This window comes from Furipterus horrens, unplaced genomic scaffold, assembly GCF_987537825.1.
Source record: "Furipterus horrens unplaced genomic scaffold, mFurHor1.1.pri manual_scaffold_3, whole genome shotgun sequence".
Classification (NCBI taxonomy): domain Eukaryota; kingdom Metazoa; phylum Chordata; class Mammalia; order Chiroptera; family Furipteridae; genus Furipterus; species Furipterus horrens.
The window spans coordinates 10,214,053-10,236,701 of record NW_028327173.1 but is presented as its reverse complement, the minus strand read 5'-3'; the positions used below and the strand labels follow the sequence as shown (position 1 = coordinate 10,236,701).

The following is a 22,649-nucleotide window of genomic DNA, read 5'->3' as shown; positions in this document are numbered from 1 at the left end:
TCCCCTCCAGCGCCCCCGAGCCCCTACCTGTGGTTGGCAGGCCTGAGGAAAAAGACAAGAAGGAGGGAAAGGTCGTTACTGCTCCTGCGTGATTTCTATGGGGGATAAGACTGCTGGGGGCTGGCCACGGGGATGCGCCAGGTGTGGGCAGAGGGGACCACATGGAGGGCCTTCTGCCTGCGCTGGGCACCGGCCTCCTGTGGCCTGTTCTCGCAATGGCCCTGCTAAGAAGCTTGTATTGTCCTGGACGAGGACACTGATGCTCAGACAGGTCACACGACTCACCCCAAATCACTCAAACTGATCCCCCCAAAGTGGGTCACCAGCACCCCCGTCTCACTATGACTTCATGCCCAGCAGGCAGAGAGGCTGTGGGTCAGATATGGTGCCTAGGATATCAATGGGACTTCAATTTACAGTGCGTGAGAGCGTGAGCGACTGAGGGTGTGACCTGGGACACAGGCTTCCTTGCCGGAGTCCCCTGCCAGGGCTGGGTCTTGTCCAGACCCATGAACTAGCATAGAGTAAAGGTTCAACAAATATTTGACAGATTCATAGTGTCCAAGTCCCCAAACTCTGCTTGCTCCCCTTCTAGGGCACGGGCTCCAGAACCATGGTCTACCCCCAACTCTGCACCGCCCAGGGTCATGGCCGTGGGCAGCAATGCACAGTCAACCGCAGGTGCGGAGTCTGCGTCAGGCTCCGCGGGCACCCAGACCCGACGAGTGTTCCAGGCTGGGGGTGGGGGGGTGGGAGTCACGCTGTGATGAACACTCGACTAGGGGTGACTGCTTTCCCTCTCAGATCTTGGTTATTGTGGTCACACTGTTGTTTCCGTGGTGTTCTTAAAAGCGCTGAGAGCAGATATTTTCCTGCACAAGTGGGTAAGGGCTTGGCTGGGAAAGTCCCAGGGCCAAGCAAGGGATGCAGGTGAGCGAATCAGCCCATGGGGACATGTGACCCAACTCCAGGCCTGTGTGGCCCCAGACAATGTGGGCGCAGAATGTGGGAACTTCACATTTTCAAGAAAAGTCAAATGTCTCTATCCTTGTGTGAACTCTCTCTCTGAGTCGAACAAAAGATACCTGGAGGCCCGATGAAACCTACGGAACACACGCCTGCAGACTCCGGTCTACGGAATCACCCTCCCCCATCCAGGGACCCAGCTCTTTCGGGCCAGCCTGGCAGCCCAGCTCTGAGCATCTCTACAACCTCTGACCCCGGACCAGGAAACCAGGCTCCTGCAGAAGAGGTGCTCTGGGCAGTGGGGAGAAAGGCGCAGACTCATGCTGAGAGACCCTGAGACATAGCCCGAGGGAAAGCTGGGATTCGGGCTGGACACAAGGCACCCGCTCTTGCATTTCAAAGCAGACAGAACTCAGGAGGCTGTTCAGTTACCAACAGGAGAGTTCCAGAACAGACCGCACCGCACAATGGACAGCTGTTTGCCCAGAGGCTGGAGGCGGCCCCCAGTGACCTCTCTAGGTGCTTCCTAGCTCTGGGGACCAGGAACAGAGCAGGCCAAGAGGGATGGGAGAGGAATCCAGCACGTCAGAGACCGAGTTCATTGAGACCCTGACCCAGGGAGGCCAGGCAAGGGACTGGGAACAGGACAGAAATGGGTCCCCAAGGAGTGGTGACAGCCAGGCCCACTTACTTGAAGTTGATGTTGGCACAGACCAGCATGTCATTGAGCAGGAAGACCCTGCGCTCCTTGGACTTGATCAGCTGCCCGCGGTCACCATATACAGTTTCTGTCAGCGTCTCACAGAGGAGCAGCTGCCTCTGGCCCGAGGTCAACAGCTGGGGGAGGGGGACAGAGCAAGGTCAACACCAACAGGCACACAGGCTGTTACCCAGACATCACCACGCCGAAGACCCAGAATTCTCCGAGGCTGGCAGAAGTAGACGGTAAGGCAGGGCCACGCCCTCCACCTCGGGGAGGACCACACACTGGGTTCTCTGACCACCCACCCTGCCCAGCAGCCAGCATCCTTCTCAGGTGAGCTGGCCACTATGGCCCTCCCACGTGACCAGTGCTGCCAGGGACACAGGCTCCCGAGTCACAGACGAGCTCCAACCCTGGCTCCCCGAGCCCCAGCTGTGAAGCCGCCTGGTAGGGCTCCACACTTCACCCATCAAGTGGGGTGACAACTTCCAGCATTCGGGTCACCAAGGTAAGGCACAAGCCAACCTGGCCACACAAACTACCAAGCTCAGGGCAAGAAGAAAATGCAGCCCTCATTCAAAAGTTATTAAGAGTTTCAAGATGGAGACAGCAGAGCTTTAGATCAGTCTGGAGCCTGTACAGGTCACACATGCAAGAAGCTGACCCAGCGTGAGGCCCATGGCAGACACTGCGGAGACCGCAGCTGTGACGGAGCGCACCATGAAGAGGTGTGGCCTCACACAGGGAGATGCCTGGCCTGGAAGTTGGTCCTATTCCTGCACCCTGACCTGTTGAACTGCCGGCTGGTCTCACCCCTCGGAAGAGCTCCCGACAGAACTGGGCAGATCTGCTGGTCAATGAGGTGACCCTCTGAGGTAGCCAAGGATCCCCAAGCCTTAGGCATCTCAGCAGGCATGTGCCAATCTCAAGCTAGACACCAAGAACCCTCTTCCAGCACGGGGACCGCCATCCAACCCAGGGACCCTCTGGGAAAACATCTTGTTATTAACAAGGATATCTGGTATTGGGGGGAGAGGCGGGGGGAGAGGCGGGGTTGTTGTCAGCAAAATTTCTTCCCATAACCCATGGCTCTGAGAACAAGAATCGTCCTCCCCTTCCTCCCCATCCTCGTTAGGTAAACGGCAGAGCACTCCAAAACCTCTTCTGGAGGGAATGCCCTGTCAATCTCTGAAGAACCATGTGTCTTATATCAACACAGAAGTCCAAACGGTACAGTGAGCCGGGCCCTGTGCTCAGCACTAAATATTCCCCTTCTCCTCTCGTTGGCTCGGCAGACCCAAGGTCACCCCCATCCCCAGAGGAGGAAACTGAGGTCCCAGAGGCAACGTGACTCGTTGAGACCCAGCTTGGATGAAGCCAGGCCACATACACTCTCTGTCCCTCCAGCTCCTGTCTGGGCCCCAGGGGTCGGGGGAGACCCCGCTGCTCCTGATACAAGAAAAAGATTCTGGGTCCCTCAGGCTCCCCCAACAACTGCTAACACTGAGCTCCTCCGTCCCACTACTTCTACCAAGAAGCTGACCACCAGCTCACAAAAACACGACCGGGACTCTGAAGACAACAGGCCCCATGGAAGACCGCCAAGTGTGCCATGACCCAAAACTTGGACGAGGAAAGTCCCTGGGCTTCTGGCAACCATCTTACTGCCCCTTCGGCAGAATTTTTTTCTTTAAACCCAGATATTGCACAAACAGCTCCCGGAGGGTCCTGAGCAGGCATATTTTGAAATAGCCGCAAGGTTCCGTTTGGGGCACGCCCAGTTTCATTTCCACTTTCCCCTGGAGGAAGGGGCGGTGGGCAACAAGAGAAAGTCACTGGCCTGGTCTCAGAACTGGCCGAGACTGCCCAAGGGGCCCTGGCAGGAGGAAGGCCCCGTGGCGGCTACCACCACGCTCTTCACAACCTCCATGCATGTAAAACACGGCCCCCCACTTGACAGGCGGAGAGAAAGGCTCAGAGCCTTCAGTTCCTTGCCCAACCCAACAGCTTTTCCGCGCCTCCAGCCAGCGACCACCACTCCTTACTGCCCCGGCCCCCATCGGGGACAGAGCAGAGATCAGATGGCTCTTCCCAGAGCAGCTGCTGTGGAAAGGGGCTTCCTTTTCCCAATCCTCTCTTAACCCCTGCGGCTGCAGGTGTGTGGGCAGAGGCAAGAGAAACCCTCCTGGTTTCAGAAAAAGAGCTAAAGGAGAGGACAGAAGAAGATGCTCCCAAGTGCAAAGACCATTAAATACCAGCTCAGGTGGCCATGGCTGAGCCAAAGTCCTTTTCTTGGAAGACATTCCAAAATAGAAGGCTTGTGTGTTACTAGCTGGGGGTATCCTGCCTGGAGGCGGGGAGGGGGCAAGGGACGACCCCCAGCCTTCACGCCCACCTTGAGCAATGCTGGATGGGGACATCCCCCCAGGAGGAGGCTCTGTCTTCTACCCCATGTTTTCTTCCCCATCTCTTTCCTCCTGGAATGGGCAAAGCAAACCCAGATGCCTGTGGGGCCCGCAGGTAACCTCACTGGGAAGACGTGGGTGGGCACTGAGGGGAGTGGGCAGCTGCTGCTTAGGTGACCATGCAGGACAGTAGGCCAGCTCTTCCAATCCTTCAAGGGGATCCACAAGTCTGAATTTTACAGGCTAGCTCTCCACTTTCAAATGTTGGGAACTAATTGTATTTTCTTTAAAAATTACTATGTGGGCCCAAAAACACGTATGCAGCCTGAATTTGACCTAAGGTGGGAGAGTCTTAAGATGTAGGCCCCCTGAAGCTTAGAATTGTAAGGGACCCTGCAGCTTGTCTTGTCCCAGCCCTGCTTCACAAGCTGTGCTAAAGATCAAAAATGGCAATGTGGGTTAAAGAGCATCCTATTCTATCAAGTGCGGTCCATGCAGAAAGGGTGCAGTCTCCCTGGCAACCCTTCCCGTACTATTAGAAAATTTCACCCACATAGCTGACCTCTCACTGGACTTAATTACTCGGCTTAGTTCTGTTTTCGGGCCCACAGAGCCAGAAGGCTCCCAGGTTTCCCCACAGAGAATTTGAATACCTCCCTAGGACCCCAAAGGATGTCCCTTCCCCCCAAAACGGCCCATGTTCTCACCAACACGCCCTGGGGCAAGGGCACCTCACCCTGAACCATCATGGCAGAACTCCACCCTCTAGAGAGTGAAAGATGGCAGAGCCCAGGGTGCAGATCTGGGGACAGTTACAGCCAGCTCATGTCACAGGCCACTAGGGACACAGCACTGAAGTTTACCAACAGGTGACTCTAGGAGGTGACTTTTATTATTATTATTATTATTCTTTTAATCCTCATCTGAGGATAAGTTTATTGGTTTTAGAGAGAAAGGAAAGAAGAGAAAGAGAGAAACATCAGTGTGAGAGAGAAGCATCTATGGGCTGCCTCTCATATGCACCCTGACTGGGGACCAAACCCAGGCTTGTGCTCTGTCCGCGATCAAACCTCAGACTTTTGGTGTACGGGACAATGCTCCAACCAACGAAGCCACCGGCCAGGGCCCTGGCTTTGTATTTCAAAGACAGAGGTCTCTACAGGTCCATCTGAAAGTTTTTCAAGATTTTTTTGGTAGAATATTCCTTAATTGCCACCCCAAAACATAGTAGGGGCTTTTCAACTTTCTATGTCTTTAAAAATAAACACTGATAATGACAGCAGCCTCCTTATATTAAGGACTCTGGGCCTGCAGCTTTGCTGACTCCCTCCTTTGCCCCCGGGGGTCAGGCACCCTTGAATTCACCTTTCAGTGGGAGCAAGTGAGGTTCAGAGAGGTTGCATGATCCCCCTGAGGCCACACAGTGAACACCAGTGGCAAAATCTGGATTCAAACCCAAACCCTGTCTCCAGGGTCCTCTCATTTAAAGCACAATACTAGGCTATCGTTCCCAATATTTTTACTGGCAATTACAAGTATGAACAAAATGAGCTTTTATCCTAAAGTAACATGAACAGTAATAAATGTGGGGGTCCAGCTGAGACTAATCCTCTAGGTAAACTCTGTGGGCTCAGACAGAAGCAAGGAAGCCCCTCCCTCAGGGAACACTGCCACCTAGTGGTGGCCATGAGGCAGGAGGCAGAGAGACAGGTGATGAAGGCTGCAGAACAGGTAGGGGCGCGCAGGTGGGGAGACCTCGGCACGCACCTTGTTGAGGCTGCTGCGGTCACTGACGCTCTTGGTCAGCTGCTGGATCTCAGCCACCTGGTCAGCCAGCCGCTTCTGCTCATTGAGCTTTTCGGCCAGCGTCTCCAGCTCCGTGAGGGCCAGCTGCAGCGAGAGCCTGTCCGGGTGGCCCCTGGGGGTATTCTTCAGCATGTCCTGCCAGGGCCCAGAGAAAGCCAGAGCTGAGAGCCCCCACCCTAGCTGGCCCTCCCCTGGCTGGGGTCAAAGCCTGAGCCTCCACACCCTCTACGGAGACCGGGTCTGAAGGCTCAGCTTGCAGCCAGGACAGGTGGCACATGACAAAGAGCATGGCCTCGAGAAACAGCTAATGAATGAAAAATAAAATAAAATAAATGTGTAGACCAATCCCTGATTCACTGATCGATGGTATGCTGACAGCCCACTCCTGTGGCCGGCAGCTTTGAGGACAGAAAAGAAGACGCTGCTGGGGCCCGAGGCTGGCAGCCCTCCTTCCCAGGTGGGGGCAGGGGCTCAGCCCGACAGGGGCATCCCAAGCTCTGGGGACCCTTTGATGCAGGGGGGGGGGGAGGCCTAATGCTCCCTGGGAGGTCTGAAATGGCCCAGGTCTGCTCACTCCCTGAGCATCTCCTCCTGCCCAGAGCCCACAGGCCCTGGGATTCCACGTGCCTCATTCCCTTCCCAAATCCTGGGTTCACCCACCACCAGCCCCTCAGAATTTGACCCCAGGAGGTGTGAAGTACACCGTCCGCTCTGATCGGCTCCACTCCAGGAGTGAAGAAGGACGAGGGCAGAGGCAGAGGCAAGGCTCTGCCCACAGTCCACAGCAGATCTGCAGGTAGCGGATGATGGAGGAGAAGCCCCAGCCCACAAGGCTCACACCCTGCAGGTCGGTGGCTGTTGGGACCCCGGGTGGTACCTGAAGCAGGAGGATGAACTGCGGGAACCTCTGGATGGGCTTCACCATCAGCCCGTAGAGCGTGACGCGGTCGGGGCTACACACCTGCCGCCGCTGTTGAAGACGAGGTGGAATCATTCGCTGACCCTCTGCAGCGAGGCCCCAGCGCCGGGGGTGCAGACGCCGCCCGGCCTGGGCTCCTCTCCCACGGCCCAGGACTCTGCTCAGCCTCGGGCCTGAGAGAAGAGCCGGGGGAGGGGAGGGTCTCTGGTCCTGCTGCCGGAGCTCCCTGCCACCACGGGGGTCCCCACACAGTCCCTCTCACCCTGGGAAAACTAGAACAGTCATGTTAAGGTCTCTGAACTAAAAACATAACTGGGAAATTCAGCAATTTATCACAGGAGTCTGCTCTACTCTAGAAGTAGCCGAGACAACGATCCCCCCACTTAAACTAAAGCAGCGGGGCCCAGGACAGGATGCGTGGACACGGGGGTCCTTTTTTTTTTCTTTTTCTTTTTTTCTTTCTTTCTTTTTTTAATCTTTTTGACACAGGGAGCTTATTGTCCTGCTTCTTGCATCTGTTTCCACCACGCCATCCACACACCTGTCACCTAGATCCTGGCCCTTCTCCTGGCAATCCAGGCTGTGCCACAGCCTCTCCACTGGCCTCCACTTCTATCGGCCCCAGCCCAAAACCCCGCAGTAGCTCCCATAGCCTGCAATCCAATGTCCAGCAGGTCCAGAACCGCCCACACTGAACTCGGCTGCCTCTGGGCTCTCCCTCCTGGGACTCCCCAACAGGGCACCCAGTACACCCAGGATTCAGCCAGACTCACCTGACCCCATCCTTCTGCCCTGGACCTTTGTGCCACCAACCCTGCACCTGTTATACCCCTTCTCCATCTCCATCTGTTATAACGCTGCCATCCCCCCAGGATCCACGTCAGGTGCCCTCTTGGCTCTGGCAGTGGGTTCCTTGGCTGAGGGCCGGGCTCCTGGCTCACCTACACCCTCTCTGAGGCAGGTGGGGTCTCCATATGCCTTGCCTGACTGTGCATTCAACGAAATCGGGGGGTGCCTGGCCACAACTCCACAAGGCCTTTGGTCCTTTCACTCCTAATCTCCCACGTGAGACCCAAGATACCCCTTTGAGAAATTCTCCTCTCCCCTTTTATAAGTAAGAACAAGGAACAGCCCAGAGACACCCTGAGATGCCCCTGGAGACCCACCCATGCCCAGCCCATTGGAGGTACAAGCCCCAGCACAGCTAGGCCTCCCCACGGCACGCCCACCGTCACCTCCCCCATCCTCGAGACGGCGCAGGCCTCCCCTCTGCCCGGCAGAGCCCGGGACCCCATGAGGCTAACTGACACTGTAACTGGTTACCACCCTCCTGTTGGGGGGCAGGAGGGACCTGTCTTCCCATGGGACTGGGGGGTGTCCCAAAGGAAAGAGGAGGTGTCCAGACCAAAGCGATGTGATACCTGAACTGGGCTAAAATGCCTCCTGTCTCCAGAGAAGCCCTCCGGCCCCACCACGGCCTGCACCCCCACCACGGCCTGCACACCACCACGGCCTGCACCCCACCACAGCCTGCACCCCACCACGGCCTGCACCCCTACCACGGCCTGCACCCCACCACGGCCTGCACCCCACCACGACCTGCACCCCACCACGGCCTGCACCCCCACCACGGCCTGCAACCCACCACTGCCTGCACCCCACCACGGCCTGCACACCACCACGGCCTGCACCCCCTCCATGGCCTGCACCCCCACCACGGCCTGCACCCCACCACGGCCTGCACCCCCACCACGGCCTGCACCCCCACCACGGCCTGCACCCCACCACGGCCTGCACCCCCACCACGGCCTGCACCCGCACCACGGCCTGCACCCCACCACGGCCTGCACCCCACCATGGCCTGCACCCCACCACGGCCTGCACCCCACCATGGCCTGCACTCTACCACAGCCTGCACCCCCACCACGGCCTGCACCCGCGGACAGGGGCCCCAGCCTGCCGCCAGGCTCACCTTGAGGAACTCGAGGAAAGCGGGCTTGGTGAGACAGGCCTTCTTGATGATGGACATGGCGCTGGTGAAGTTGTTCACGTAGTCGCTGTACACATCCAGCACCATGGACTTCGAGAACTGTAAGGGGCGGGGGTGTGAAAGGGAGGGTCACAGCGCCGGAGGGGCTCCACGCCCCCCACCCACACTCACTGATGGCACCACCTGCAGGATGTCAGCCTGCCTGGGGTCGGGAAATCTGTCACCCCCGTCGAGGGGAGGAAGCCAGGCTCAGAGAGGTCACAGGGAGGAAGAGGTGGTGACAAGGAGAGCCTAGACGCCACTCCTGGCCCCACATGGCGGCCCTGGTCCACAGGTGAGGGGGTGCAGGCATGACACCTCTTTTCCATATGCATTTCCTCACCACTCCTGGGAAGTGAAATGCCCCTGGCTCTCCTTCATCAAGGACAGGGCTCCTGCCCCAAACCCATTGGACACACTGGCCAGGGTGACAGATCAACTGAGTGCTCAGGTTCTCAAAACAATACTTTTTCTGTTAGCAGAACCCAGTTATCTAAAACAGATCCCAGTGGAGCTCCACCAGCGTCACCCTCCTCTGCTCCGGGAATCTCTCGAGGGCCCACAGATTTCACTTTGAAAAACCACCAGTCCAATGCACCCCTCATTCCACAGAGGGGACCTGGGCCTGGAGAGCCCTAGAGCTGCTGCACACAGCAAACTGAGCTGAGACCAGGCCAGGCCTTCTGATGCATAATCCCGGGCACAGTGCAGGCCCTGGCACCCTCGGGCAGCCTCTGGGGCCCAAGGCATGGGCTGTCTGAGCATCACAGACAGTCGTAACCCCAGGAGTGCTCGGCCGGGGAGTGTCAGACCACCAGGTGGCTGCCCCCAGTGGCCAGTCTCCTGGAGGTCACCAGACCGTGCCTAAAGACATCGCCAAAGGCATACTGGGCAATAGAGGGAGTCATGCCTATCCTCAGCTTAGACCATGGGGCAGATTCAGTCCCTGCCACCTTCTGACCCCACTGACTTGGACACCGTGACCAGGCAGAGGCCGAAAGCTGGCCCAGATGACCTCAAGATCAGGCAGGTGGTGGTTTTTCCCTTGGTAGACCAGGGAAAGAATTTCGGGGATACCTACCGAAGCCACAAAGAGGTCCCCAATCTTCTCAGTGGAGTCCCACTCAGCCACGCGGGAGGACAGGGCGATCTGGAACATGGAGTGGCAGTGCAGAATCTCCTTCACACGGAAGAACACCACCTGGCACTTGCGGACGCTCAGCACCTTGGGCTCCATCTCCATCAGGGGGTTGCGGTAATCCTACAGGGGTGGGCGGCAGTGAGCGCTGGGCCACAGCCCCTCACCCACCCTAGACAAGGCCAGTAAGAACTCAGCAGGCCACGGGTGGTCCTTCCTATTGTATCCCTCACTCCTCACTCACCTGTCTTATAGAGGGTATCTCCCTGGCCCCTCTGTGCCCACCCACAACCTACCGCCATGACTTATGTGTGAAGCTGGGCTGGGAGGAAGACGTCGGCCCATGAAGAATTCCATGGAGTCAGCCCCAAGGCCAGGCTGCCCGAGTTGGGCTCTGCCCACGCCTGAGCCAGTCTGTCTGATGGAGCAGGGGCAGTTATGTCCCAGCAAGCTGCCCGGCCCCCAGACCTAGAGTCACACACTCCAACCAGCTTTAACAGAAACATGGGATGTTTTCACCGCCACCTGCCTGAGGTCAGGGCTCCCCCGGGCGGCTCCCACCCTGACTGTTCCCTTCCTTGCTGGCCCACAACATCCCAACAGATTCATCTTTCGGGAATGCAAACGACAGACCAGCTGGATAGGCCTTAAGTCACGTGACCATCTAGCAATCCCTGGGCACCTGATGGAGAGGGAGGGTGTGCCCTACTCCCCACCTCCAGGAGCGAGCTCTAAGATGATGGGAAGATGTGGCCCTGTCCCAGGGGCCTCCCAGAGTGGTCAGGAAGATATGGTCCCTTTCCTTCCCTGGACTCTTCAGAATAGCCCTCATTTCACAGAACCCCAACTTTGGTTCAGGAAACACAGTCCTACTGTGAACACCAAGGGCCCCCTCCCCTTAAAACTGCCCACAGTCCCCAAACACTCCCTGCAAAGTGTCCCTGCAGGGCCCTCCCTGCCCTTTCCCCAGGGGCCCCGGAGTCATACCTGGAGCACCCGCTTCAAAGACTCCACGTAGCTGCCCTCGCTCTGCACGATGGAGCCCAGGATGTGCCTCCGGACCACCTGCTCGAGCCAGAGACCCCGGTCAGTGTCTGCGCCAACCACGGCACAGGGCAGGCACCTGCTGTGTGCAGAGCCCAGGTGACAGGGAAGAGGCATCGCAATGTCAGGAAGAGCCAACGACTGAGGGACAGAAGGGACCCAGCCCTCCCAGAGCCCTCTCCTGGGACCCCTGCCCATCCAGGGGAAATGCCCATGCCCCCCACTGCGAGACGGGGCCAGGGACACTGGCCTCTGCTCGCACACCTCCGGGCATGGGGGATCACCCCTTCTCCTCCGGGGAGACAGTGGCCTCCTCCATCTTTGAACTTTAGTAGAAAGCCTTTCTTAGACAAAACTGAAATCCCAGCTCCCACAACTTGTAGATTCAATCCTGAACCAATCCCTCTCCCACATGACAGTCCTCGGGGTGCTCCCTCACCCCACCGAGTGGGTTCCACTTCGGGTTAAACATCCCAGCCCCTTCCCTTTTCCGTCTCACCGTCCCCATCGCTCCTCTCCTCAAACCAACGGGCCCATCAGGTGTAGCCTGAGCAGCACCAGGTCAAGCACATGTGACCTGCACCCCTTTCGCCCTTTCACCTGGATACTAGGGAAAGGGGGGCACAAATTTGGCTGCACATTGGAATCCCATGGGCATCTTTTAAAAATACTTCCACCTGGCCCCCACTCCAGACATTCTGATTGAGTTGGTATAAGCTGGGTATCAGGGTTCTCAAAGCTTTCCAGATGATTCTATTAGGCAACGAAGCGAGGTCGGAGCACATATGTGCGAGGCGGCCCAGGAGGAGCCTGTATCCCTAGGTCCAGGGCTGGGATGGTGACTGACCCTCACTGTGTCCCCACAGCTGCCCTGAGAGCGTCATTCCAGGCACGCACCACGACCCTCCCTGCTTCCGTCTGCCCCCTCCCTCCAGCCTCGAGCCCCCTTCTCATCTCCTTGCACTGCCTTGCCTGAAGCCCAGGCCTGACCACGGCCCACACAGCCCCATGACTATCTGATGAGCCAGACCACTGTCCTTTAAGCTGTCCCACAGTTGGATGCACTGTCACCAATCCCCGGGTGCCCACGCTGTTCCCCAAGCAGAGTTCTCAAGCTCAGCACGCTGAGGTTTGAAGCCAGGCGATTCTCTGCTATGGGCTGTCCTGCGCACGGTAAGGTGTGCAGCAGCATCCCTGGCCCTGCTCCCGTAGATTCCAGTAGCATCTCCCAGTTGTGACAACTGAAGATGTCACCAGGCATTGCCAAATGTCCCAAGGACACAAAATCGCCTTGGTTGAAAACTTAAGAGTAACTAATCTTGCCTCATCCAGGAAACACACAGGCTCCTGAGCAGAGAGACCAGCCAATACCAGGAAGCGGAGCCCTGTGTCATGAGCTGGAATCCTAGGGTCTGCCCACCTGCAACTGCTCTGACCATGACTTGCTGCATTGAAGCAGGGGGTGGGGGATGGGTCACCATCTCAACGCCATTCAGGGGCCAGGCAGATAACACAAATGAAGGAAGCAGGCGGATGGACAGAGTCCCAATATGAGAGGTGTGGCCACATCTCCCTGATTTTTATAGGACACCAAACATCAGGATTTTCTGCCACCCAAAAAGAGTGACAAATACCTTCATTGAGCTTGGTGCCCCTAACACGTCTTCCTCAGTGTCCTCACACCAGAGGAAAGCAGGGGTCTCTCACCCTGATCTGTGGCTGGAAAACCAGATTGGGAGGGAATGAAAAGTGACAGCCAAAGTCCCAGAGCAAAGCCGTCCCATCTTAGTGTGACTCTGATAGAAGGGAGACATCGCCTGAGGAGCCCCAGCTCCTGCGGTGGCCCCTGGTGACTCTGATGCCCCAGCCTGATGACAGGTGGACAGAGGGTACCTCACTCACCTCCAGAGTCCTTTCTGAGTTGGATTACATAGTCTTTCATCAAACACCGCCTTCATCTGACATAGTTAAATGCAAGCTGCTCTGGTGGCCATGGGCCTGGGAGCAAAGCTCCAGATGCCGGGGCCCCACTGCCCAGCATGCCCAGGACACCAACAGGGAACCCACGGGGCCCAGTTTGGAAAGTCTGTGCAGCTGGGTGAGAAGAAAACCCAAGAGGCCCCCGCTGGGGTTCTGCCCTGAACCCCAGATCATCATTTCCCCTTGCAGATACAGACCCAGCTAATAGGCTGGGACCCCAACCATTCCTTCCCTGAACACCCCAGCCCCCCAGTTCCTCCCACAGACCTGCTGAGGGCTCAGGCCATCGGGCATGGGGCCCAGCTCTGGGGCTGGGGGCTTGATGTCCGTAACGCTGACCTCCAGGAGCCCCATGTCCTCCTCCTCCGAGTCACCTGGAAAGTCAGATAGGCTGGTGACACACACAAGGCAAGGACACACCCCCTACTCAGACCCCAGGCACTGGGAGCCACCCTAGGCCAGGGTCCTGGGGACTGAGCTGCTCCTGGAGCCACACCGGGTCAGAGCTCGTCACCACACCCACGGCCACACTCCGCTACGACAGTCTGTCCCTAAGTAAACGAGAGCGAGGGAGGGAGGGAATATAAAGCGGCGCGCAGAGAGGCCCGGCACTCAGAATCCGCTCTGCCAGGAGCCGCCGGCGCCGCTCAGACCCGCCCGCTGCTGGCCCGGCGACGGCCAGGCCGCCTGTGTCCCCATCGCTAGGCACTAAAAATAGCTTTCTCATGGATGCCTAAAAGGGGGAAGAAGGCCCCCCAAAGAACGAGCTGTCCAGCCTTGTGTTTTCACCTTTTAAAAAAATATGCAAAGACACAAAAGGGACCAAGGCAACGTAACCAGGGGTGGGTCTCAGACGGAGGACACAGGAGCCAGAGGCTCAGGCAAAGAGAAAGAGGGGAGTCCGGGCAGAGCACACGGGTCTGGCCTTGGAGGTACAGCCCAGCCCGCAAGAGAGACACAGGCCCAGGGAGACAGGACCCTGGCTCCTCATGGCTCTGAAACCTCATGGCAGCGGCCGTGGGCAGCAGGAAGTGGGTGCTGGGAGGAAGCTGGGAAAAAAGAGGAAGTGGCAGTGACTCTAGGGGCCAAAGGAACAGTGACACCCAGGCGGGCCCTTACCTGAGCAGGAGACAGAAGAGGAGGAGGAGGAGGGACAGCGGATGACAGCGTAGGGGTGGGGGTGGTGAAGGCCCTCCTGCCTGGCCCACATGGTACCCCGGGCATCACTCCGCACCCACCCCAGCCACTGGCCCTGTGGCTTCCTCTTCCCCCATAAGCCACTGGGTAACATTCTTGGCTGGTGATTCGAGCCCTGCCACAGCTATTAATAACGCCTCTGGTGGGAGGGTCACTTTAGGAAAGGCTCTGGGCTAATGGGTCGGGTGGGGAGGGCCCAGGGAGAGCCCGCTAGCCGCCTGGCTGGCTCAAGGGTAGGGACAGCGACCAGGAACAGCTCCCAGACAGCCGGCCTGACCACTCTGCCCTTTCTCCATGCCGCTCCACTACGTTTGGAATGACTCCTGGGTCTGTTCCCTTCCTCGTCGGGGGCCACGGCTCCCCCAGAGGTTTAGAGCTACCTCCAGTGCATGCAGTGTTGGTCCTAACTGCTCAGGGCCACACAGCCAGCAGGCTGTGAGGCTGGCATCTGAACCCAGGACAGCAAGATTCACCATCCACCAAGAATAACGCCTGCCACACAGGAGCTGGGCACTGGGCCAGGTTCTGTCCATGCACTGCCTCAGTCATCCTCACCACAGCCCCCGAGGCAGAGCCATATCAGCCCACTGTCCGGATGAGCAAAGCGAGACATGGAGACAGTAAACTACATAACTTTTCAAGAGGGCACAGAGCCTCAAAGTTCTCCTTGGTCTAAACACCTGACCTGGCCCCGATCTCTCACTCCTACCCTCACTCCAGCCAGAGGAAGAGCCTCATCCATCCCTTCCATGCCTGTGTGTCCCCAGGCAAGTCACTGAGCCACTCTGTGCCGGCTCCCTCATCTCTAAATGGGAACAGTACAGTCCTCTGTAGCTGTCTGGTGTTTATACACATTAAGGGAGGAGCTGTAAAGCTCTTAGGAATACCTGGCACACAATAAATATTCAATAAATGTGAATTATCACAGAAATAATTTCTTGGACGTCTCATGAGTCCATGCCTCCTGGCCTTTGCACATGCTTCCTCCTGCGCCCAGAGCATGCGTTCCCCCTTCTCCTACTCTCAGCCCGTCCCTGGCTTTTCATTCCCACATTCCATGCCCCTTTTCTCCACCTCTCGCCGTGATGCCCCACCATGCCACCATGCTGCCATGCCGCCTGCCATCTGTACTGACATTTCCTGTCTACGTGCCTGTCTCCTCCACTGGGCCCAGAGCTCCTGGAGGAAATGGTGTTCAATTCATCTTGGTATCCCTGCACCCAGCACGGGGCGTGGCACTAAGTAGGTGTTCAGTAAATACTGGCTGGTGCAAAGATGGGTGGATGGGTAAAGGGAGGAATGAACAACAACACTCAAGGATGAGGCCAGGTGAGCCAGACGGCCTGGGATGCTGGAGGCCAATGGTAAGGCCATGACAAAGGGCAAGGGCAGGGATGCAAAAGGGAGAGGCCACACCTTCAAGAGAAGTAGGAAATAGGCTGGGACAGCAGCCAGATACTTGGGGCTCAATCCCCAAGCCCTACAGCCAGAGGAGCCCAGACACCAGTGACCTCGCCTACCAGTCCCTCTGTCCCAGGGCTGAGTACCAACCCTCCTCCCAGTCCGGCCCACAGTGCCTCACCAAGGACATCTTTCCTGTGCAGAAAGGACACCTTGCGCAGGACGGCGATCCTCGTCTTCTCCAGCCCATCCTTGGTCCCGCTCTTGGCGGCTTTCATGAACTGGGTCATCTGGGCAAAGGCAGAGGGGACTCATCAGAGAAGCTGAAGAAGGCCCTGGGAAACCTGCCACCAAGGGCCACCAGCCTCCCGCAGGCCTCCAGGCCAGGGTTAAAAACATCAAGACTCCAGGGCCCATTCCCTCCCAGGGAGGCAGCAGCAGAGGCCAAGAGAGACAGTGGGGCGGTGCAACCCAAGGCCTCTCAGGACAAGGTGAGAAGGGCATTCTCTTCACAGGCAAGGGGAGGTCCTAACTTGATTTTCTCCCTTTGGGACAAATTAAACAATACCTACTCCCATCAGATTAAGGAGAAGGTGTCACATGGGGGAAAGGCTCGAGGCCTGCAGCCCTAGCCTGGGTTCAAATCCCCACTCCGCCACTCCCCAACCACATGGCTCTGGACAAGTCTTAACCTCAGAGAGCCTCACTGAGACTCACCAGGGTCGGTGAGGACTAAACACATAAGGTCTGGGGAGGCACACCAAACGGAAAAACAAGCTGTACAGATGTCGGTGGTTCCGCAAGGCGCAGCTAAAAGGAGGTGAGCACACGCTGCCATCCCATCTGCTGAACCCAAGTAAGGAACCCCCGTCCCTTGCCCCCCAAAACAGCCAGGTTTCTTACTGAGCCACTGTCCAGGAAAGGGGAGAAGGCTGAAGTTGCCACAGAGCAGAGCACAGCTTCCCCTGGGCGGGGAGGGCCCCGTGGACACAGGCATAGCAAGCTAAGCAGAACACAGGCACGGGCAGAGGCGTGCCCAGGAGGGGCAGCGGGCACCCTGGGCGCTAGGGGAGGTGCGGGCCTGCAGACGGAGCTGCTGTCCCCTGACTCATCCTGTTGTCCCCTCAGCACCCAGCCCAGTCCTGGCACTTCCCCAGTGCACAGAGGCCTCTACACGGATGGAAATGCTTCCTCTCTGTGCCGTCCAGTACAGCAGCCACTAGCAACTATCGGACATTTGAAAAGTAGCTGATGCAACTGAGGACCTAAAGTCTTGATTACATTTCATTTTAATTAATTTAAATGTAAATAACCACATGGCTATCATAATGGACAGTGTGGTTTTAGGAACACCCACTCCTTCCTGATGCTCTCTGCTGAAGGTGGGGAGCACTCATCTGGGGGGTTCCCTGGTCTCTGCTCTATCACCTTCCTCCAAACACCCTCTGTGTCCCCATCATAACTGTTGGGACACTTCTTGTGAGTCTGGGAGAGGAAGGCTTGCTGAGGCTGGAGGGGCAGGGTGGTGGCCCTTCAGGAACCAGGCCAACTTCCTAGAAACAGCCAACAGAGGGGAAGGGAAGGCCCCAGCCCCCTCCCTGCAGCTCCATGGACAATTCTAGAGCAGCAGTTCTCAGCCTTTTGAGCAGGGAGGTTCATAAACACCTTTGAGAACTAACAAGAGGGACAGATGCCAACCCCAAAACTGCACGAAGATGCTCATCCTCTTCTGGGAGGGTCACACACCCCCAAATAGGAGATCTCTGTCCTGGAGTCCAGTTCCTATCCTGGCAGAGAGCCGTCAAGGGGCCGACTTAGAAAATGCCAAAGTCGTCTTTGGGGGACACCTGAAGCCCTTCTGTTGCCATTTTCATGGGCAAGAACAGAACGGGTGAACACCCCAAAAGTATCCCCAAGTTAACCTGCTATCCCCACCCATCTTCACAGTGCAGAGGCCAAGGTCGGGAAAAGCACCCTGGACTTGGGACTCTTGTCCCTAATGTGTTCCCTGCTCTTCTCCGGGTCTCAGCTTCCTGAGAAGTTAAACCTGCCCTGCCCCCAGGTCCCAGGCCTCTCAGGGGGTGTCTGTAAAAGGACCCCGAAAACTGTAAAGTGTCTCTTTCTTCCTGGGGAGGCCTCGGGTTCTAATGGAAAGGAAAGTGCTATAGGCTGGGGAAAGTGCAGGTTTTGACCCGCACAAACCCGGGTATGAACCCCAGCTCTGCTGCTGATGGCTGGTGTGACCCTTACCATCCTCACTTATGCTAAATGACAGCAGTAAGGCAGCTGCCTCCCAGGCTGCCCTGGGGACAGAACAGTCGGGCCCACCAATAATAATGCCACCATCCACCGAGCTCTTTGGTTGTACCCATCACAGCACTGAGCACCTAACAGACCTGAGCTCATCGAATCCTTACATCCACCCTAGGGGCTAGTACTGTTAATGCCCCCATTTCACAGGTAAGGAAACCAAGGTCAGAGAGGTCAGGAGACCTGCTCAGGATCACACAATGAAAAAGTGGTGGGACAGGGATTCAAACCCAATCCTACAGGCCTTCGAAGCCCATAGCACATAGTAGGTGTTCAACTAATGGAAGCTACTGCTATCAACACCATTATTATCCAGAAGTCTGAGGCCCATCTGAGAAGGTACCCGGAATCTCTCAGAACAGCTAGGAGGCAGAGGGACATCCAATTCTACCAACACTCACATTTTTCAAATGTAACCCAAACCCACCCACCACAGGTATTAGGTACACAGGTTCAGGGGCCTTGGTCCAGACCTGCAGTATCCGCCTCTCTGGGGGTGGAGCTCAGGAACCTGCGTGTTTCAAGGCCCCCTTGGGGATTCTGAGGGCCCTAAGTGTGAACTCCCATCCAGGGATTCCTACAGGCGGTGAAGGTTCCACTTGAGGTTGGGGAGAAAGCGTGAGTTGAGAACGTGGAAAGAAACAAGCCTGCCAAGGCACCGACCAGTTCCAGCACAGATATGAGACGCGGCCAGTTCTGGGTCTCGGGGGCACCCCGGGACTGCAGGCCCACCCTCGGTGGCCCCGGGGACTTGGGAGGGACAGACAAACAATACCTTACAATCGTACTTGTGCTTCAGCTCCTGCATGTCTCTCCCCCCAACTCTTAAAGCCAAGATGTCTCTCTTAGTCCTGGCGTATCTCTCCTTTAGCCTAGTCAGGTCTGGAGAAAGCTGGAGCCCCCAAGCGGCCAAGCAGAAGAGAGCAGGTGAGAGGAGCAGGCAGGACAGGGAGGAGACAAAACAGGGACAACAGAGGAAAAAGGAGACACAGGTAAGGTGGCGGATGGACAACTCGGGGAAGGTGGGATTTGGGACCTGCAAATGACCAGGGCCCAGGCAGCAGGCCAGCCGGGCTCCTGCATCATCCAACCCCAAAAGGTCAGGGAAGCTGGGGCTGGTCTACGCGGCAGGGAACCCCGCTGCTGGGGAGAAGCAGTGGGAGGGGAACAGCGCAGGCCCCGTCTCAGGGAAGGGAAACAATGCTGGGAGGACAAGGACTGTGTCTTTGTCATCTCCCCATCCCGGGGCTTGTGACATGAGAGGTTCTTGGCAACTTTGTGAGATGGATGGATGGCAGGTGGATGGATGGGCCGAACGGGTGGGCAAGGGGGTAAATGGATGAGTCAGCAAATGCACAGAAAGATGGGCGAATGGAGGGAGGGATGGCTGGACGGGTGGAACACAGAGACAGATGGGTACATGAACAGATTCACGGACGGATGGACGGGCAGACAAAGGGTAGGTGAGCAAATGGATGGATTTAGTTAGGTGACTGTATAACAGAGCAAATGGATGGAGGGGTGAATGACAATAAAATGAATGAAAAAATAAAAGGATGAATGGACTGGTGGATGCATAGAGACAGCGCTGTGCTGATAAATATTTAACAGCCAGTTCTCCAGCAGAAAGAGCCCTGCTTTGTAGCATTTTCGTGGCTCGAATGCTCCCACCTAACCAATCTCAAGCTCCCAGCCTGACATCACTAAATGTGGTGCTAGAAAGAGAAGCGATCAGTCCCTGGGTTCTTGTCAGCTAGGACAAGCTGGCCCTAGCCCACCACTGGAGGGAGGGGTGGAGAAATAGAGGGAGGGAAGGAAGGAGGGCGGGGGGGAGGGGCGAACAACTGGATATAAGGACAGATGGGTGAGCAGCTTCCATACTGTCTGGAAAGATGGATGGATGGACACATGGACAGGCATTCAAATGCATGAAGTGTATAAGTAATAGTGGCATTTGGTCAAGTAAACAGGCCAACACAGGTATGTCTTCTGCAGGAGACAGAGAGATCAGGAGTATGACCTCTGGAGGTGGGGGGTGCGGGGGGGGTGCTGCACTGAAGTCACGACTCCCCACTGGCCAGCTGGAAAAGCCTCTTCACCTCTCTGAGTTACAGCTTCCCCGCTGGTGGCCTGGCCGTAATAATACCTACTTCACAGAGCTGTTGAGAAGATGGAATGGACGATACATGGAAGGCACAGAGCTATCATCATACTATCGTATGCTACTAAGTGCTCAATATCCGTTGAATGGATGGACAGTTGGTGGGATGGAGGGATGGATGGACGATGGGTGGATGGGTGGATGATTAAGGTATTTTCTTTCAAATCCTATGTGATGGGGTGTGGCTCTATCACTTACTGGCTGTGTGACCCTAACCACGCCATCTAACCTCTCTGAGCTTCTATCACTAGTTTCTCTGATGAACAAAATGAGATTCTTGATGCCCATAATACCAACCACTCTAGGGTATTAGGAAAAATACATGACACTGCTTTGTAGGCTGTTCCACACTAGGCAAAAAGTTCATGACTGTCATACAAAGAAGTAACAGGACAGAGGTCCTTCTGTGAGTTACTCAGACTCCCCCCAAACAGGGGAGCTTGGAATATGTACTGAATCCTGCTTCATCTGTAAATGAGATTGACACAGTAAAATCATAAAGCCCTCATGGGCCGTCCGATGCCCTCTGCCTCTCTAAGGGTCAGAAGAACCAGGATGGGAAGTCACCTGCAGAACTGGCCAGATCAGAGCAAGGCAGTAAACAAGGTTGGCTTTTCTGCCCTGTGCCCTGACCAGCTGGATTCCAGTGACCTTAATTATGAAGAGGTCACAATCAGAAAGTAGAAAAGTTCAATGCAGCCCATTCCACAACTGGGAAAAAAGTAACTGCCATTGACCGTGGGTGGCAACCAGCAGGTACTTAGTAACAGAAGAGGATCGGGCTCCTGCTTACAGCTGCATCAGCTGCTTCCAAGGGGGTCCCTCTGAAGACCCCTCCGGCACTTCCTTTGGCAAAAATCCTCCCACTGAGAGCTAACCCCTCAAGACCCCTGAAGGAGGAACTCCACCAGTTCTGCTGTGGCTGGGCAGGGTTCCAAGCACCCGCTCAGTCTCCAAGGACAGGACGGATCTCTGCTGCCCAGTGCCCCCCAGCCATACAACATACAGCTAAGCAGCAGTGACCCCAAAACATGCAGCTACTACAGTGCCAGGCACATGATCAGGTGCGTCCCAAGAAGCTCAAGAGGGCAGAGCACCACAGGCATTCTTCGGGGGGTTCCCGGGCAGAGGTCGGTGTCCAAGGAAGGGCCCCTCCAGTCCCCTATCCTCCTGGGATCCTGCTGTTCAGGGAGCAGGAGGGCCTTTCCTTCCCATGGCCAGAGAAAAAGTCCTTGTGGTTAGAAATTCCAAGAACTCTGCCGCATTGTCTGCTGAGGAAGAATCAAAGCCCCAGCCTCAGGGTGTGAGGGACTGAGCTCATGGCAGCAGCCTGGAGACCCTGCCTCCGGGGCCATCCCCAGGTGGGGGTCAGCAGCCCCTGCGGGCAGAGCACAGGTTAGCAGGCAGATTGCCCTGCCACACCCAAACCCTGAACCAAAGTTCCTGCAGGCACCAGGCCCTGGCATCTGCGATTTCAGCCAGCTACCACGTGATCCCGATGCCCATGCATGTCTGCGGGCCACCACTAGAGAGCCCCAATTGAGCGTCCACGTGTCTCCTGACCTCCAAGAGGTGCCTGTGGTGCCCTCCCGTCCCCAGCAAGAAGGCAGAGGCTGGGAAAGCGTCTGTGGGGGATTAGAAGGAACAGCCAGAGGCTGAGAATAAAGGCTAGCCCAGGCAGCGCATATACTGGCTCCCATGACCCAGAGCAGGGCTGAGATGTACCTATCCTGCCATCCTATAGAGAGGCTGCCCAGGGGATGCAGTGGCTTCGTGAATGAAGCCCCATTTCTTTCTTAAAGCAGAGCAAGCTGCCCCTTTCTGAGGACAGAAGCAGGGACAGCCTGTGCCTGGGCTTTTGCCTGGGCCATTCCTTCAGCCTAAGACCCTTTCCATCTCCTCTGGCATCTGCACCTCAGCTCCCAGCTCTCCTCTCTTAGAACCCCCCGCCCCCTCCGTTCTGAGCAACCCCATCAGGTCTGACCCATGCCACACAGGTGGCCACGGGTATAAGGACTCATGTTTACAGAAAGGCACTTGTCTTCATTTTTGACAAAGTGCTTCATTTTTGGTATCTCCTCCTAAACCACCGAGGTTCCCCAAGCCTGGTCGTGCCTTCCTGTTCCCGTGTAACCCAGCCCACACCCTAAGATATGGACCAGAGACACAGTAGGTGTCACAGATCTTAACTTTTTTGCTGGCAAAACATCAAGGCCATTTTCCGTGGTCCAGCCCAGGGAGGCCCAGCCACGAGAAGACCTCAGGAGAGACCTGCTCAGCTCCCAGGCTTCCTGGGGACTTGGGGAGCCCTTCTTGATCTCAGGGAAGTCTGTTTGAAGACTCTATAGCCAGCACTCCTCTCCCAGACTGGAATCCCCTGCCTTGCCCCTGCCCCGCCTCAGGCAGGACTGGCCAACAGGCTGAGCTCACCTGCCCGCTTGTGTCTTTTCAAAAGGAGCCCGAAGGGACCCCAGTCACCTCGGGTCGGTCAGGGCCTGCCTGTAAGAATGTGCTCCCATTAAATCCCAAATCTCAGCATGGATAGAATCTGCCTTCTGGAGGCTTCTATAGAATAAATGGGAGATGTGAG

General features: G+C 56.7%; 1 protein-coding gene across 1 annotated transcript in view; it reads right to left on the bottom strand.

Annotated features, from left to right (window-relative positions):
- The window catches only part of ARHGEF10L (Rho guanine nucleotide exchange factor 10 like), a 115,185-nt gene that overhangs the window by 54,427 nt on the left and 38,109 nt on the right, over nt 1-22,649 (bottom strand). The window contains 10 exon segments of the mRNA XM_090268681.1: nt 28-42; nt 1,658-1,803; nt 5,842-6,015; nt 6,758-6,850; nt 8,772-8,888; nt 9,910-10,089; nt 10,954-11,031; nt 13,258-13,364; nt 15,770-15,878; nt 18,674-18,790. Of these exon segments, the coding sequence (XP_090124807.1) occupies nt 28-42; nt 1,658-1,803; nt 5,842-6,015; nt 6,758-6,850; nt 8,772-8,888; nt 9,910-10,089; nt 10,954-11,031; nt 13,258-13,364; nt 15,770-15,878; nt 18,674-18,790 (1,136 nt within the window).